Source organism: Ziziphus jujuba, chromosome 1 (assembly GCF_031755915.1).
Source record: "Ziziphus jujuba cultivar Dongzao chromosome 1, ASM3175591v1".
In the NCBI taxonomy this organism is placed as follows: domain Eukaryota; kingdom Viridiplantae; phylum Streptophyta; class Magnoliopsida; order Rosales; family Rhamnaceae; genus Ziziphus; species Ziziphus jujuba.
The window spans coordinates 46,122,243-46,139,570 of record NC_083379.1 but is presented as its reverse complement, the minus strand read 5'-3'; the positions used below and the strand labels follow the sequence as shown (position 1 = coordinate 46,139,570).

Sequence of the window (17,328 nt, the reverse complement as noted above, 5' to 3'; positions counted from 1 at the left end):
TCAAATTATGTCATTTTCTACCTTGTTACACCTCAAGCACAATCACTCTCGACCACCCAAAACCATCGAAGTACTTAATTGCCAACTCAATATATTTATTCGACTAAATACATACAAAAGTGCGAAAATTTTCAACTGTTAGAACATCCTCTAATGAATGTCATAACTAATGTCACCTAGTATGACCAAAAGAATAAAAAGTACAATGCCCCATGAGCAAAAATATTACTGGCAAATGAGTTAGTAGCTCAAACTTGCATACAGAATGCCGGGGCCTGTTTGCTCCAAAAGGTGACTTGGCAGCTGTAATTGCCAACGAATTTGAGCACACCAATCACGCATGTGTTTGCATCTACTTATCTCCGCCACCTCCGAACATCCCCATCATGTCCTTAGCAGAACCCATCTGCTTCATCAAGTTTTGCAAGCCACCCATGCCACCTATCTGCTTCAGCATTTGTGGAGGAAGGACTTTGCTCATGTGCTGTGCATTCATATTTCTGGATAGTGCACTCATTTCACCCTTCTTAGGAATCTTAAGCCCCTTCATTTTGCTCCATATCTTGGCCAGACGCTTGTACTCTTCGAACATCTCCATTACTTCTCTAAGTTGGCGACCAGAACCTCTTGCTATCCGCATGATACGTGACTCAGTCATGAGCTTTGGATTTGAACTATCTAACTCTGCAACAGTACTAACAATTGGCTATCATGACAAGTCAAAAATTAAAATGAAGTTTCATGGACACAATTGTGTGGATTCTGACTTACCTTCGTTTGTCATCGAGTCCATCATGGTCATGTAGCGCTTGATCTTCGCCTGGCTTTCCTTCTCACGACCTTTTGGCATTAATTCAGCACTAAATCCTGGAAGCATTGAGAAGACCTACATGAACAAAGTAAAACATTAACATAAAAAGCCAAGCTCTCTAAATCAAATTGGTGAGAATTTATATAATAGCATTCAAGACTGCTGCAATCAAGAGTTCACCTATTCCACCAGGCATATCCTATAAAACTGAGGATACAGAATAGTAAAAGGAAAATCAATAATGAGGTGGAGAAGTGAGTGTACGCTCTAACCTGGCTTATTGGACCCATTTTAAGTATGTTTTGAAACTGCTCATACATAATTCTCAATGTAAAGTTCCCTTCTGAAAGCTTTTGCAGAAGCTCAGGCTGCTGATCCATAGGAACAACCTCATGAATCTTGTCCATAAACCCAGACCAGTCTCCCATGCCTAGTTGGAAAAACCATTACCCATGTATTTAAAATGTTGGAACAAATTAAAGTACAGCTAAATAGTTCAAGCATCAAATCTGTAAGAAGAGGATGTGCACACCTAGGAGACGGCTGACAAATGGTTTGACATCAAAAACTTCAAACTCATCCATATGCTCTCCAGTCCCAATAAATATAACAGGACTCTTTGTTGCTGCAACACTGCAAACATGATATAAAACAGAATGCAGTTTTCAAACCTATGTAGGTACCAGGATTCATAATTGAAAATGCATCAGTAGAAATTTTCAATTTGCATTTCACAGGACGCACTTGAAATCATTCAAACTTATCATACATAAATACAAATTTGTATATAAAAATGTAGTGTTTTGGATACTACTATGGCTCATTTTTTTGGGAAAGCATTAGGACTATTCAATTTTAGGCTGAAAATATTGCAACAGAACTTACGCACTAAGAGCACCACCTCCCTTTGCATGGCCATCCATTTTGGTAATAATTACAGCTCCAACTGAAACACTTTGCTTAAATGCTTGAGCTTGATCAAAAGCGGCCTGACCAATACTGCTATCCATAACAAATATAACAAGGTCTGGTTTCTGGAAGATCAAGAGGAAAAATAACTAATGATTATATAAAATCCTTAAAGAGTAAACAGGGCACGGAAAACCAGAATATACCGTTGCTTCAGAAACTTGACGCATTTCTTCAAAAAGTGCAGCTTCTTGCTTGTGACGCCCACTAGTATCAACGATTATAAGATCACAGTTCTCCTTCTTAAATGTTTCCACACCTTCCACTGCAATTTTCACAGGGTCTGACTCCATATAGCTGTAAGGATAAAATAACAATAATCACTTAAATGCTGAAGAACTCAAAATAAAAGAGTTGTCTTTTCAATTTATCATATGTGATTGATGAATGCATACTTAATGATAATAAAGAAACTATTTTGAGGAAGCTTCATGAATTACAGAGTACGAAGTTTCTGGAAAGGCATTGAGGAACAATCCACTTTTTAATGAGTGGACAAAGCCCCTACTTTATAGCATAACAGAGCTTAGGTCATTTATCTTTTTCTCTTTACTGGGAGGTCTCTGGTATTCGAGCAGAAGCAAATCATTCAGAAAGATCTCAAGAACATCAGCTACATCACCATCATAATATCCGTATCAAGGTTGATGCCTTTTATTTAAGCATAGCATAGTCATTTTATCAATTTAAAGAGAGAGATCTCAACAATCATTACTGTTATTTTCAAATGCCCTGCTATGAGGTGGAGAGAGAGAGAGAGAGAGAGAGAGAGAGAGAGAGAGAGAAGGAGATGGAAAGAAACGAAGGATTTTCACAAGCATCCTTCACAAGGTTAAAAGAAATTTTTTTCATCAGATAGATTTTTGTGGTGTTTGTTTGTCTGATCCCTTCATAAACAGCAAACATATATCTTTCCCAAACTTCACAATTCTACTAAGGTTCTAAGCTAACTAAGAAAAATTTGTAACCCGTTGAATGCGAAAAGTGTACCTTCCATAAAATGGAATTTTAGCTTTAGTTGCATTCTGCTTCAGCTGATCAAATGCACCAGCACGAAAGGTATCCGCACACACTAGAGCAGGCTTCCAGCCTTTCTTCTGATGATAATATGCATATTTCGTACAGGTGGTAGTTTTTCCAGACCCTTAAATTTTTATATGAAAAAAAGAAAAAAGGGAAAAAAAAGAAAAAAAAAAAAAAAGAAAAACAAATCAAGACATTTATAAATGAAATTAAGGCAATAGGAGAATGGAATATTTTCCAAAACATGAGTACTTAACGGTTTAAATAGGACTACATCTTATCCAATTAGCAAACTTGCTGACATAAATTTTACATGAAAAATATGAAATGATCTAATTGTCAAAACAAAATCTAATAGCCAACATACCTTGTAAACCGACAAACATAACAACGCTTGTTTTCCCTTTTTTGGGTGTAAAAGAAGGCTTCCCAGGATCCAACATTTTGCATAGCTCATTGAATATGGCCTAAAAAAGGCAACTATACATTATCACCGCAACAGCTATGAAGACAACACACAATAGGGGATCTCATATACCATGAGAAGAAATGGAAGAAGTAAAAGGATTTAGGGGTATACAACAAATTGTATATTGTAGAAAGCTGTTAGAAGTATACATCATTAGCTAGATAAGTGTGCTTTTAGCAGCCGAAATTGGTAGCAAAGGAAACTTTTTTCTATTTGATCAGACGTCTAACCCCCCAAATATATATATATATAAAGAAATAAAAGCAGAATGAACAAAAATGAAAACACATGATTGGCTACTCAATCAAAAGAGCAAGTAAAAAATTCCCCAAAATCACCATCATGAAAGTTCATCCAGCAAAATTCGCCCCCAAAACAAGCTCCCAAAATAAAATTAAAAGTTAAAAATTAAAAAATTTCTCAGAAATTCAACAATTAGAAAAAAAAAAAAAAAACAAAAGAAAAGAAAATGAATGAAAATTGGATAATTGTGACCATACCAATTGTCAAAATGAGTACAACCATCATTCAATTAGCCAGAAACAAACAAACAAATAAAAATAAATACAGGCAAAATCAGAAATGAATGAATAAATGAATAAATAGAGACTTTACCTGCTGGATGATCTTCCTCTTGTTGTGGCCAGCGGCGAGGTCATCCAAATTGACGATCTTCTTTATGTTGTTCTGCATGTCACGCACGAGCTTGAATTGGACATCGGACTGGAGCAGAGCGCGAGTAATCTCGTTGAGGCAGTCGGTGAGAACCTTTTCGTCGATGACAGTCGCATTGCTCATCTGCTGGAGAGCACGCGAAATGCTCCCTCCTAACTGTGCCAACACCATCTTCGCTGATTGTTCAACAACGACAACAACAAACTACTCCGACCTTTTGTGAAGGATTGGATTGTGAATCTGAGGTTGCTTCTTGCTTCCAATAACGGTATTAGGGTTAGGGTTTATGGCGTAGGGCGGATTTGATGAATCAGAAAGTCTTCCCCTTTCTTCCGATTCAATTCAAGTCCTAATTGGAATAGGATTGGACGGAATTTTACTTCTTACGGTGACCCCTCTTTCTCGTTTTCTTAATTCTTTGGGTATTTTTGTTTTGTTTGGTGAGAAGGAAATTAGAAGTTTTAATGGGCTGGGTTTTGGATGGGTGGCCCAGCACAATGAATTGGGCCCAAAAGATTCTTTCTTTGGAGAGGCCAGAGGCCCACCAACTGCACAATACAAAGATAGCGCTGAATCTGATGACTGAGGCAGAGAGACAAAAATGTCGGCAGTGACTGCGTCTACCACGGCCACTGGACCCTCCAAGCAAAGCTGCTGCTGGAGGTCCGAAAACCCGCGGCTAAGACCCGCCAAGAAGTCCATAGCTTTCACAAAGCTTGTCAACCACACTCCAATTTGGTTCTCAACCAAAAGGGTGAATCCCATTCGATCTCTTGACCCTCAAAAGGATGGGAAAGAGGATTCAAGCGCCTTCATTTCTCAGGTCCGCACTCAACTCTTTCTCGCTTGTATTTCTTGGCTGACCAGAGAAATCTTTTGGCTAGTGCAAATTCCAATAATTTTTCTTGATTTTTAATAACTATCATAGCTTTGTTGATTCACCTCCTTACTGGGTTTTTTGTATATGATTGTCTTTGAAAGGAGTGTTGGATTAGATTGGATTACTCATGCCAACCCTCAAAGGAAGAAAATAAAAAAGACATAAAAGAAGAGTTTTCTATAGCAATGAAGATAATGTAATATGCTTTTTAAACCAAAAGATTCACATAAAATGTAATTTCACGTTTTATTGTGAACAGGAGGATTTGGCATATTTATGGAAACTGGGTGCTGGATCAGTGGTCGGTGCAGGTTTGATCAAGTATGGAAGCATAGTTTTTCCAGAAATAACAATACCCAACATCACAGTGGCTCTTGTTATAATAATCACTCCTGTTGTTCTTGCTGTTTTGCTTTTGATCAATCAGAGTCGAGCAGAGGGACCAAGCTAACTACCAACCTCTACTTTCTTTCAAATCTTGTTGGTGGAATTGAAAGAAATGTATAAATTTATAATGCAATCGGAACTTCATGCAAAAAATTGCCCAAGTTTATGGCTACATTAAGGTGTTGATTATGTCAGTGATGGCATTAATTTATAGAGTATGCTTTTCATTGCAAGTGTTGCACCTGAGAATCTTTATCAAATCATCAATACGATAAAAGGGTTTTTAACACAAAATGTTTGATAGAACGATGCGTAACTTTGGAATCAGCTAAAGGATTTAATACGCTTGCAAGTAATATTAAATCATTACTTGCCCGGAGCATAGAAAGGTACCTTACAGCAGATTAGTTTGTATGAATTTGCTGGTTAATAAATTTACAAGTAAAATCAAATAAAAGAATATCTGAGAAGAGCACAATTGATTTCTCCAGTACAGTATTACTAAGTCACGCATCTGAAAAAATATAAAAATAAAAACAAAATAAAAATAAAAATCCCAGAGGTAGAAAAATTCAATAAACCAAATCCGTATAGAGGGACGATACAGTTTGGACACCTAATAAAAGATTACTGCCCTTACAGGTTGTCGTTCAGCCATTTTACAGCTCCATTTGCAACAGACCTGCAAATTAAACATTTTTTTTTTTTTTTTGCAATCATTCCTTGTTATCAGCAAATGGTAATAAAACCGTGAGTACTGTATGTAGAATATGTTCACTGCTAATTACAATCACCCCAGGTCTCCGAAACGTTAGAATAGTTAACCAGAAGATTAACGAAACTCAAATTTTAAAAAATCAAGCCATGATCAAGTACTGACAAGGATGGCATTTATTTTTAAATCGTGTATGTGCAATGTAATATATGTAACTAAATTTCTATAACCGTTTTGTCTTCCCTTTCCCACTTCTGGTGGGTGGGGTTAAAATTTATGATGATTTTTAGTAAAGGTAATGCTCAGTAACTAAAAAGCTGAGAAGGAAGTTGACGATTATTACCCAGCAAAATCTTTTAACTTTTTCCATACATCATTTTCATCTCCCGATTCTTCAGTTTTCTCCTCAACAGTTCCCACCTGCTTTCCTGTACTCTTGGCTGCAGCAGCGATAGATCATTTTCAGTTAACACAAACCCAAAAAATGAGTACTTCAGGAGGGAAGTATAATCATGCAAATTTAGATAAATGATGATGGCATTAAATTTCTCTTCCCTGCAAAGCTCCAAAAATTTTAGAATGGACATTATATTTCATTCTAGCTGAAACACATAAAAGGTATAAGCAAAGGACAAACTTTTGTGCATATGCGTGTGTGTGCGTGTGTGTGTGTGTGTGTGTGTGAGAGAGAGAGAGAGAGAGAACTCACCCTCACTTGCTGGTTGGGTTTTAGGACGGATTCGTGAGCGGCTGGCGGTAGTATTACTCAGCAAAGCTAGTTCTTCAAGCAATTCACGCTCCTTGACACTGTCAATATTAGCAAAATCTGCACAGATTAAAATTTCGACAAAGATACCAAGCCACCCCAAGTCCATCCACCATTTTGTTGCAACAACAAAATAAGGAAAATAATATCTTACCTGACACGATTAGGAACGGTGACTTTAATTTTAAATAAATGGTCACCACGTATTGATGGCTTGTTCAGTTTTGGTGCACCTTTCTTTGCAAGGACAAGAGTGTCCCCAGGTTGAGTGCCTGGTGGAATTTGTAGTTCACTAGTCCCTTCAACAGTCTTTACCTGTTTAGTTGCAGAAATTAAAAATTGCCCACATAAGAACTAACAATGAGGTATTATGACACTTCGGGATTTCTAGAATTAGAATGTGAAGATTTTACAAGTTCAGGTCATAATAGAATCCTTTTCAACAACTTCAATTATCCAATTATTGTCTAACAATATTTTATTGCTGGTGTACTTCAAACAGTTGTCTACTAAAGCATTTTAAGCCACCCCAAGTATTTACAAAGATAATTTGGTACTTATTATCACACTAAGCACAAGACAGAAAGTTAATACTCGAATTTTCATTATCTATTCCAATTGCTAAGCTAGTTTTTAAAAAGAAATGTTAAAATTATGTTTTCATTTGAAAATCATTATAATTTCTTTAGATTTATCTAAAAAAAAATTTAAGTTTACCACATTGTTATACATAACTACCCAAAATGAAAGAATGTTGAGTTCAATTGAAGTCCAATAAAAAATGACGCCACACTTGGCCTTGGTATTTAGAGTATTAGATACTAAATATTTGAAAAGTGGAACGAGCACCAGGATACAGTGAAGATAATCTCTAGAATTTTTGGTTATCCAGATTATCCATCCATAACTTGTTTGGAAATGTTGTAAGTCCCAAACAGCACCATGTCAAAGATACTGATACAGTGATGTATGGATCATAAATTCTGTAAGTCATTGAAGTCACAGTGCTATTGATTTACAAAATCTCCAGTATCTTAAGATGTAGAAACGTGTTATAAGCCTCAGATAATCTGCAACGTTTTACATAACAAAAGCACCAAAAATTCATTGTAACCTCTAATGAGAAATCATATTTTTCTCACGGAAGTTAAACAATGTAGGAAACACAAATTTATAAATGTAACAGTGAATAAAAATAATGAATTGACTAACCTTCACTGTAGCCCCCAATATGGCATCTAGATAACTAATAGATACCGTTGAAGAGAGATTGATGCCATCTCTTTGAATTCCAGCTATTTCTGCTACATCAAGATATACATAAAGATCCCCAGGAGGGCCCCTGATAAATCATAAGATTAGTAAGTGTTTCTATCTCGTTTATCTTAGAATGATATTTCTGAAGTAATGAAAAACATAACAAATAAATATTATCTAGATATTAATCTGTACTATAGTACACAATACAAGAGAAGAAAAATAATTCATACTTTCATTTAGGGCTTAGAGGTAGAAAAGGGTGAAAATAGCAGGGGGCTTGATCCTTAAGGGAAAATAAAAAATAAAAAAATCCTCTATACTCTGACTTGTGTCATGTAGAATTAAATCTTCTATAGTGTACTGGGTACTGACTCTTGTGATGATATTCAGAAAAGAAAGGGCCAGAAATGACAAGGAAACTTACAAAGCAGTCTTTTAAAGTGCTCCACTCACCTCAGGAGAGAAAGAGAGCTCTTCAATTATTTAATTTACATGGAAAACCTTCCTTAAACCCTATTGTGAGCTCTTAACACAAATTGTTAACACTATACCTAATGTGGCATCAACATCAAACTCTTATGGAGAATTCCAAATTAATTACAGAAACAAAATATTTCAAAATTGAAGCTCAAGCAATTCTCATCAATGTCCACCAGAAAACCTTCATAATGAGGCCCAAAATAACTAACAGCCAAAAAACCAACTACATACCCTCTAGGCCCAGCATCACCCTCCCCAGCAACTCTGAGAATACTGCCTGCGGTAACACCAGGAGGGACTTTAACTTTAATATTTTTCTTAACTCGAACACGTCCTTCACCAGAACATTTCCTACAGGATTCAGAAATGACTTCACCATCTCCACCACAAGTTGGACACACAGAAACCTGATTAACAGAAAGCAATTTTTAAAGCAAAGCTAAATGTAACTGTCTCCAATCACTATAAAGCAATTTTTAAGAAATTTTTAAGTGCTTTCAAATTTCTGACTCACCAAAAAAAATCAGCAGCCCAAATCTAGGAAGAAATGGCACTTATTACCTGGGAAAATAATCCAAAAGGTGTTTGCTCAGTTCTCATAACTTGACCCCTTCCTCCACATGTTGAACATATCCTCATTTTGGTACCCACTTTTGCTCCACTTCCCATGCAAACTTCACATGTTTCCATATGAGAAAGTTCAAATTCTTTTTCTGCTCCAAATATAGCCTCAGAAAATTCTAATGTGATGTCATAACTGAAAATATATGAATCATGAATCAACTTGAAGTCCTAGATGGTAGATTGAATCGGTAATGCATTATAATTCAACAAGAGGATAAGGTACACATTTGTCAAGACAATAAAGTCAAAGTAGTATAGTAATAACAGGTTGCAAAGTGCAAGGAAATGCCTGCAGTAGAGTTTACATATCACCCAATATAACAGAGGTATTACACATTTGCTTTACTATTGCATTGATATATTATAAATAAAATTGTTATTATTGTTGCACCAAACATGCAAGCAGTGGTAGCAAGGCACACATTGTATTATTGAAGACATTATAACTCACCGTATGTCTTCACCCTTAGTAACAGTACTACGACGACGTGTTCCAAAACCAGATTGGTCCATACCAGCAAATCCACCCATGCTTGGCCCAAAGAATGTCTCAAATAAATCAAATGGATTAGTCTGAAAAAAATAAATAATATTTGGTTATGAATGAGTAAATGGTTTGCACGTTTTTTAAATTTGCACAATCAGGCTGATATTGGTGTCAAGCATAAACAATCATATGGTCTAGCCATATTAAGAATACAAGAAGAAGCAATCTCGAAAACAAAATGGGATTTCCCATAAGCAAAAAAAGTAGGTAACTGCATGAAAACTCCACTCCTTCTCATTGCATGTGGAAAGCAAAATGAAGCATATAATTCCAGTGACTAGCATATGCTGAAGATATAAAAGCAGTTGCTGAAGATAAGGCACCTACTGGACATGCCAACCAACAAGAATGCAGTCAACAAATCATGGTAAAGTTAATTACCAAAATTTGTCCATCCGATTATACAGGTACAAGAAATACACTTCATATTCTTCATTAGATGATCAAGTGAAAAGAGAAAGAGCAAGACAAAACAAATCAAAAGAAAAATGTCTATTTCTGGCTTATTTTAAGGCAGAGTTTCCTGTCATGATGACAGACACTTCACACCAAAAACTAAAGTTGTATGATAAAATGACCATGATGCTCGATCAACATGAAATACAGCAAGAAGAATGGCCAGGCACAGGCTACAGAGACCCTGACTAATACCAACAACTGGATCCTGCAAGTAGCTAAGTAATAAGTTGACATGCAAGTTTTGTCATGCTTTGAGTAGGTGCCATTTTGCCACACTCATTATTTTTGTAAGATGAAATTAAAACAGATATGTAACAATATCAATACCGTATAGGCACTCGATGCTCCCCCTACTGTGCTTTTAACTCCAGCTTCACCATATTGATCATACATAGCTCGCTTCTTGTCATCTGATAACACCTGACAGTGTTGTACTTCAGAATTCAAAAGACAATATCATCCATATGAAAAGAAAAATTAATGAGATTATGTATAAGTGTAGTTGCATATGTGGAAGAAGTCATCATAAAACTTGCACATAAAACCTAATTAAAAATGACAAGCCAAAAGCAGTAACATGCTTCATAATTAGAAAATTAAAGAGGAAGAGAAACCTGAAACTACAACTTGGATGTGTCATTGAAGACATCATCAATTACTAAAAAGACAAAACAAAAATTTTTCGTTACTACAGAGAGACTAGGAAAAAGATGCACACCTCATATGCAGCACTAATTTCTTTAAACTTTTCAGTTGCTCCAGGTTGCTTGTTGACATCAGGGTGGTACTTGAGTAAGACAACATTTAGAAGGTCAGGTTTACAAATGATAGGTATAGAATATTTACAATACTCAATTCATTACCAGCTGCAACATACACTAAAATATTTATAATACTCAATTCATTACCATCTGCAACATACACTAAAATTTGAAAGCACATATTAAGCTACTCAACACCATATATCTTATGAAGGAAGCACCATACCCCTTAGATTACATGACTTAAATTAAATCACCACTTAAAGCAGAAGATGCAAGTTATTCGATAGTACCCAATCTTACATGAAGGGAACAGGTTTTTCTTTTTTCATTTAATTTATAGCTGAAAATGGATCTTCTACAAGAATAAATATGAAGAAAGTAGCAGAATTTCTCAACAACAGGGTGCACATACACCATTCAAGTTCATGCAGAGTCATCTAAGTTTAGTACAAAATATTTGACCAGCGTCTGAAGTCTTTATTTTTTTTATTTTTTATTTTTTTCTTCTATTTAGATTAGCTTTTTTCCGGTAAGGAGATCACTTTTTCCTTTTGAATGGATAATTGAGCAGTGCTCAAGAATACCAGGTACTCAAAATATAAAACTCAAGCTATGTAAGTTCTGCTAATACATTGGCTTTCCCATACAAACAAATGTTATCAGTTTAGGAGATATTACTTGCTACATTGGGTTCCTTATTTGCCAGTTTCCATAATCGGGCTAGCATTATTAAGTAAATCAAAAACATATTATAATATGATTCCCATTTTCTTCTTTACCTGTTTCCTTTCAATTACAGTTTCAAAATTGATTTTAGCAGATTCTCTTATTGTTGTCTTCTTCATTTTCTCCTTACATTGGCAATCAACAATACTGTACCACAATGAAAAATTCCAAAAACCCAAAAAAAAAAAAAAAATGAAGTTCATCACTACCTGGCGAGCTAACCTTCGATAGGCAGCTTTGATTTCCTTGCCACTTGCAGATTTGGGAACCCCAAGAGTGGCATAGTAGTCCCCAGAAGCAGTAATCACTGGTCCAAACCCCCGTTTAGCGGAGACCCTCGAATTAAATTTCGTAGAAGAAGGAGAGCAAGAATAAAGAGAAATGAAGCTCTGGTGGGTCCCAAGGAATAGGAAGGAAGAAGAAGAAGAAGAAGAACATGAAGAAGCAGAGGTGGATGATGGGATAAGAAGGTAAGGTCGGTCGGAAACAAAGCTGAGCGACGATGAGGGACGGAGGGAGAGAGAGGCGGAGGAGGCTGCCATGAAGCCGCTGCGAATGCAATGTTGTTTGTTTGTTTCTAATTCTAACAAAATACGAAGAAGCGCCTGAATTCGTTCATGTTTTTGGCCGCTAAATGTCGGAGAGATGGGAGAGAAAGATTAAAGAGAGAATGAATGAAAAGGTTTGGCTCTTTTTGTTTATTTTGTTGTTTTATTATTTTTTAATGGATGAAATCTTGGCCAACCGATATGTGGTCTGACTTATTACCACGTTTAAAATAACCCCCACTTTATTTTTATTTATTTATTTATTTTTGAAAATAACCCTATTTTATTATTTTAAGAAAATAACAATAACCCCTACTTATTTATTTATTTTTATATTTTCGTTTCCCATCTATGGGTAAAAACTAAAGAAGAAGCTAGGAAAATTGACAAAATAAATGAAAGGTATTTTAATTTTAATTTTTCATTTATTAAAAAAACAACTCTTTATTTGTATTTTTAGTTTATTAAAAAAAATTACTTATACCAAATAATTTGTACTAATAATATTTTAACAGTTATAATTTTTATAATCCATACGCATATTTATTATCTAACACTGAAATTGATGGGTCAAAAAATATATAATAAATTGATTTTTTAAATTATAAATATTTTGTATATATAATATTTTATAATGTAAATTGGAAATCTTACTAGAAGAAAACAATTTTACAATTTTTTGGGTTGTTAACCCTAATCACCAAAAGTTATGTTTTAGGTATTACATGAATATTTTCGTAAAATAAAATGACGAATTATATGAATATATTTTATGATTGTCTTTTTTAATCACAATATGAAACTCTACATAAATTATCTAATTTATCAAAATATTTACAGAGACTATACGTGCCCTAATTGCTTAACACATTAATATAATCTAAAAATGAATAAATAAACCTTTGAAATTATATATGTTATTTAATATAAATCAATCAAATAAGAACATGTATATTTTTTTTTTTTGGTAAAAGTGTTTTTTTTTTGGGTAAATAATAAAAACATGTATATTGTTAGTAAATACATTAGTAAATTATATGATATACATAATATTATTAGTAAATACATTAGTAAATTATATGATATATATAGTATTATGTACTATTAGTTGGTAAACTATATGATGCACGCAGTATTATCCTATCGTACATCATCAATGAAAGGCAGTTCAATACATTATATACAGTAAGGCAATAGAAGAAATTTGTACATATAAAAATTGTGTAAAAACGACATTAAAATAAAAAGAAAAATCTTCCGACTTTTAAAGAAGCAATCTACAAAATAGAGGGAAAACTTTTAAATGACCCAAAGCATCATCATCCTATCAAATAGATCATCTATTTTAAGCTTACATGATCTTTTATATATTAACCTTTTACGATGAAAAAGAACAATTGTTTTTTAGATTCCCAAAAACCACCTTTTTTCATTAGTAAAAAATTCTCGATTCCAAATTAAATAGATATAAATTATAAACCAAAAATTTAAGGCAGATCCAAACTTGTACCAAAAAAAAAAAAAAACAAAGTCCACGCTGGATGACCATTAACTTGGAACATTGAAGACATACACAACAGCCTCGATCTACAACAGCTACACACATTTAAACTTGGCTGCATAATGCAGCATTTATGGCTTGACTCTATTTATGAAACACTACGTCGATCTTTCATCAGAAGACATCAGGATGGAAACGTCCAGGGATTGAGTTGCTTTGCTGAGCCTGCTTCAGATGCATCGACAATGCATAGTTGTTCAGCTGTCAACAGAAATATAAAATTGCAAAAACCACATGTTAGCAAGCACATCAGTTGAATCCTTCCAACAACCAAGTTGTAAAGGCCAATGTTCTGATGATAGCAGTCCAATTCCTAGTCTTCCTCTAATAGGTTCTTAAGAAAATACAGAAAAAGAAGATGCTGTCACAAGAACATCAATTGTATAACACTCTCCAACAACTAAATTGTAAAGGCAGATTACTGTTCCGATGATTGAGTCCTATTTCTAGTCTTCTTATAATAGGTCCTTAGGAACTATGAGAAAAAATTCTCACAAGTCTATACCAAACATCAATTGTAAAATTCACATAAAATTGCTAAACTTAATAATGTTACATGCAGTAATTCTTCAAGTATATGTGCAAGATGTAAGTTGTGATTCTAACCTCAAGCGTCCTCAACTGCTCCTGATATTGAGACACCACCTGCTTCAAATGTTGCATCTCCTGATTCCGGTCCTCATACTCCTTTTGACGTTCATGCTGAATAGCTACAGCTCGTTTCAGAATGGTATTCTCTCTTATTAATCCTTCAAGTTGCTCCTTCAGCAGCAAATTTTCCTGACAATTGGAACCATAACCACACAAGCTTTTTTCTTAAAAAATAAATAAATAAATAAATAAAACACTGGAAAGATAAATAATAGAGTATTACTCCTAGTCAACTTCATAAAAAATACAACATCATTTTAGCACATTATTGATATGGGGCCATCCACTCCTGAGATAGAAACAAGAACTCACCTTTTGAAAAGCTTGGGCTGCCTCAGCACCAGCATGTGCACTGATGGATTTCTCTAAAACCTCAAGTATCCTTGATGCACGGGCTCTAGCATCATCCAGACTGGTAGCACTCATCATCTCCCTGACAAACAAGTCCACCCATTCTGCACCATCCACAGGAAGGTTGTTTGGTGCTGATGAATCCTCAGCAGCATCTCCATCATCATTCAATGAACCTGCCAATTTACAAGCAGCAATTAAACTTTCCCATACCAACCACACCATAAAGAAAGCATATTCAAGCACAGCTCAAGCAACAGCACCAGATTAGTTCTTAAACTACGTACAAATTTATGTTATAAAGGAACTAACCGAACACAATGCTATACCAAATATAATGCTTTCCAATTGAGATATGCAGATTACTCACACCATGAAACAAATAAATACAAAAAGGTGAAGCGACCAAAAGGATTTTACACTGCCAAAAAACTACAAACTAGAACCAACTCTCTCCTTCCCTCTGTGTATGTATTTAATTCACAAGTGCGTGTCGTACTATTTACATCATCATATGCATAGAGTAAACAAATACCTTTCTCCTCAGTTGCATCTGGGTTCTTGGTGGGACCAGAATTTCCCTCTGCAGATAGGCAAAGCTCACGCAGGCTCTTGATGGCAGCATCTATATCATTGCCACATTCTTCTAAGGCTCTCTCAAGAAGCTGAAACATAAATTGTTGGAAGATAAGAGATATACCTTAATATTTTGCTGATTAAGGTATTAAAGATACAACTGGAGCAAAGAAGTAAAAAAAAATGGCTAATTCCAATGAAGTAATCAAGGGAAATGCTGACGAAAAGTGGAAGGAAAAAATTTAAGCCATACAAAAAATTTGCATTAATAGAAACGAAACCAACTATAGCAAGAACACAGATACGAAAAAGATGTTTTCTTCTACAAAAAGTAACTAATTTAATTAAGCACCAATTTGTAAGGATGGATTCTTCTTCCTAAAATTGAGGAATGCCCATAAAGGGTCTCACCGTTATTTATCTTTTTTTCCCCTTCGAAAGAAAAAACCCTTTCATGATTATAACTAAAATCCAAAATCCAATATCCCGTTGCTTAATATTCTTTTCTGTTGATATGAAAAATCAAGCTTAGCTCACAACAATACATATAGCCAAAAGTCAAAACATAAAAAAGTAACAATTATCGTTCTTCGACCAACCATAATCAGCAAAAACCCAATGTACACCGACTGCGATAACCATCATAGCTCGAAAGTAAGATACAATTTTATCAGAGCAGGAACAATTATCAAATCCCAAATATCTGCCATTCTTTTCTATTCCTCAGCCTTCTCAGCAAATAATGAAAAGAAAAACAAAACCAAATATATATATATATATAAACGATTATACGCATGTAAAAATCAAACACATCATCGACCGAAAACCAAAAACATATACAAATCTCTATAAATACCTGAGGGTCCATATGAGGGAAAACGGAGCGCAACTGATCGAGGAGAGAAGGAGCAGCGAAACGAATAGGAGAGGTAGAAGAAGAGCAACGAAGCCTCTTGGAAAGAGGAGGGGATGGAGGAAGGTCTTCAAAAAAGGATCTCTTGCTTCCGCACACTGCAGCAGACATCGTTCAAACCAATATCTTTCTCTATCTCGCTCAACGTTGTTCCTATTCCCAACCTCCAGATGCTAAACCGATTCAATCCGATTATTCACAGAGAGAGAGAGAGAGAGAGAGAGAGAGAGAATTAGGGTTAGGTTTAAGAGAATTATGATAAGCTTTTTTAGGGTTGGGGTTTTGGTTTCACTCCTTGGGGTCAGGTTTTCCTTTTCTATTTCTTTTTGTGTCTGTGTTTTGGATTGCTTGAGGAGGTTTCCCCTCAATTTTTATATTTGAGGGGTGGAGGAGACTGCGGAGATTGAGAACGGGGATATTGCACGCTCCTAAATTAGGCGCGTACAAATTGTTTCTCAGAGGTCAAACCGCCACGTCAACTTCCACAAAAACTTTTGTCGGAAACGTATATTTATTTTCGAATTTGCATGAATAATATTTAACACAAATAATTTGAATGAAGACCCAAAAATAAAAATAATAATAATAATTTTAATGGTTCTCTATCAATAGAAAATAGATAAATAAATGGATCGCGTAACCGTCGACGCAAATACTGAAATACAGCTAATGAATTTTAATTTTATACGTCCACCATTTTTTATTTTTTTTTAAATATACATCCACTTACTTTTTTTTATTTTTTATTTTCATGTTATTCAAGTGTCTTTTTGTTTCCATAAGAAAAAGGTGTCTTTTGTGATTAATTTAATTTAAATATATCCATTCAGATATTTCAGGAGTTAATCTTTTAATAATTATCCTACAATGACAAATGAAAAAAGATTTTCCATTTTAAAAAATACTAGTTGGAATTGTAAATGTAATTCAACATGGAAATTAGGAATTTAGAATTAGCCGACTTAATGGTAAAATGACTGAATTATTTCGATGCTCCTACTAGTTATACTTTCTCCAACATAGCCTGGATTTCTAATGCAGCAACTTGGTGCAGAAGAAATGATCAAACAGATTTATTTTTATATTTTCTCAGTCAAACAAAATCAATAGGTCAAATAAGCAACTTAAAAAAAAAAAAAAAAAAAGGTCAAATAGGTAACTTTATTTATATCT

At 34.7% G+C, this 17,328-nt stretch overlaps 4 protein-coding genes across 5 annotated transcripts; 1 reads left to right on the top strand and 3 right to left on the bottom strand.

Annotated features, from left to right (window-relative positions):
• Positions 1–71: 71 nt before the first annotated feature.
• Positions 72–4,339, bottom strand: LOC107407682 (signal recognition particle subunit SRP54 2). Its single transcript, XM_016014997.4, has 9 exons — positions 3,888–4,339; positions 3,171–3,270; positions 2,771–2,924; positions 1,927–2,077; positions 1,697–1,845; positions 1,344–1,444; positions 1,084–1,241; positions 772–886; positions 72–684 (listed from the first exon to the last, which is right to left on the bottom strand). Exons 1-9 carry the CDS (start codon positions 4,116–4,118, stop codon positions 353–355), a joined length of 1,491 nt encoding a protein of 496 aa, XP_015870483.1. The 5' UTR covers positions 4,119–4,339; the 3' UTR covers positions 72–352.
• A 135-nt stretch (positions 4,340–4,474) lies between these two features.
• Positions 4,475–5,447, top strand: LOC107408069 (uncharacterized). The gene is made up of 2 exons (XM_016015430.4): positions 4,475–4,770; positions 5,087–5,447. Exons 1-2 carry the CDS (start codon positions 4,549–4,551, stop codon positions 5,276–5,278), a joined length of 414 nt encoding a protein of 137 aa, XP_015870916.2. The 5' UTR covers positions 4,475–4,548; the 3' UTR covers positions 5,279–5,447.
• A 155-nt stretch (positions 5,448–5,602) lies between these two features.
• Positions 5,603–12,268, bottom strand: LOC107408057 (uncharacterized). 2 transcript variants are annotated; one of them, XM_060812626.1, is made up of 12 exons: positions 11,765–12,268; positions 10,784–10,852; positions 10,393–10,485; positions 10,154–10,270; positions 9,511–9,632; positions 8,997–9,192; positions 8,667–8,842; positions 7,908–8,037; positions 6,850–7,010; positions 6,639–6,736; positions 6,273–6,369; positions 5,603–5,896 (listed from the first exon to the last, which is right to left on the bottom strand). In XM_060812626.1, exons 1-12 carry the CDS (start codon positions 12,095–12,097, stop codon positions 5,851–5,853), a joined length of 1,638 nt encoding a protein of 545 aa, XP_060668609.1. In that variant the 5' UTR covers positions 12,098–12,268; the 3' UTR covers positions 5,603–5,850. The 2 variants fall into 2 exon arrangements, with proteins under 2 accessions (XP_060668609.1, XP_015870905.2); XM_016015419.4 differs by lacking the exon at positions 10,154–10,270 and having other exon boundaries at positions 11,765–12,265.
• Positions 12,269–13,512: 1,244 nt separating this feature from the next.
• On the bottom strand, positions 13,513–16,514 carry LOC107407473 (uncharacterized). Its single transcript, XM_016014761.3, has 5 exons — positions 16,099–16,514; positions 15,202–15,331; positions 14,628–14,842; positions 14,271–14,444; positions 13,513–13,865 (listed from the first exon to the last, which is right to left on the bottom strand). The coding sequence occupies exons 1-5, from the start codon at positions 16,264–16,266 to the stop codon at positions 13,779–13,781; spliced, it is 774 nt and encodes a 257-aa protein (XP_015870247.1). The 5' UTR covers positions 16,267–16,514; the 3' UTR covers positions 13,513–13,778.
• Between the last annotated feature and the right edge of the window lie 814 nt (positions 16,515–17,328).

What these genes read in the sequence shown, in the direction of transcription:
- LOC107407682 (XM_016014997.4), bottom strand. Translation starts at nt 4,118, where the DNA reads ATGGTGTTGGCACAGTTAGGAGGGAGCATTTCGCGTGCTCTCCAGCAG. An exon ending in AAAATTCCATTTTATGGAAG is followed by an intron (nt 2,078 to 2,770) that starts GTACACTTTTCG and finishes TTATCCTTACAG; the next exon opens with CTATATGGAGTCAGACCCTG. An exon ending in GGAGGTGGTGCTCTTAGTGC is followed by an intron (nt 1,445 to 1,696) that starts GTAAGTTCTGTT and finishes TCATGTTTGCAG; the next exon opens with TGTTGCAGCAACAAAGAGTC.
- LOC107408069 (XM_016015430.4), top strand. Translation starts at nt 4,549, where the DNA reads ATGTCGGCAGTGACTGCGTCTACCACGGCCACTGGACCCTCCAAGCAA. An exon ending in CAAGCGCCTTCATTTCTCAG is followed by an intron (nt 4,771 to 5,086) that starts GTCCGCACTCAA and finishes TATTGTGAACAG; the next exon opens with GAGGATTTGGCATATTTATG.
- LOC107408057 (XM_060812626.1), bottom strand. Translation starts at nt 12,097, where the DNA reads ATGGCAGCCTCCTCCGCCTCTCTCTCCCTCCGTCCCTCATCGTCGCTC. An exon ending in ATCGAAGGTTAGCTCGCCAG is followed by an intron (nt 10,853 to 11,764) that starts GTAGTGATGAAC and finishes GTCTTACTCAAG; the next exon opens with TACCACCCTGATGTCAACAA. An exon ending in ACTAAGGGTGAAGACATACG is followed by an intron (nt 9,193 to 9,510) that starts GTGAGTTATAAT and finishes ATATATTTTCAG; the next exon opens with TTATGACATCACATTAGAAT.
- LOC107407473 (XM_016014761.3), bottom strand. Translation starts at nt 16,266, where the DNA reads ATGTCTGCTGCAGTGTGCGGAAGCAAGAGATCCTTTTTTGAAGACCTT. An exon ending in TCCCTCATATGGACCCTCAG is followed by an intron (nt 15,332 to 16,098) that starts GTATTTATAGAG and finishes TTTATGTTTCAG; the next exon opens with CTTCTTGAGAGAGCCTTAGA. An exon ending in AGCAGTTGAGGACGCTTGAG is followed by an intron (nt 13,866 to 14,270) that starts GTTAGAATCACA and finishes TTCTGTTGACAG; the next exon opens with CTGAACAACTATGCATTGTC.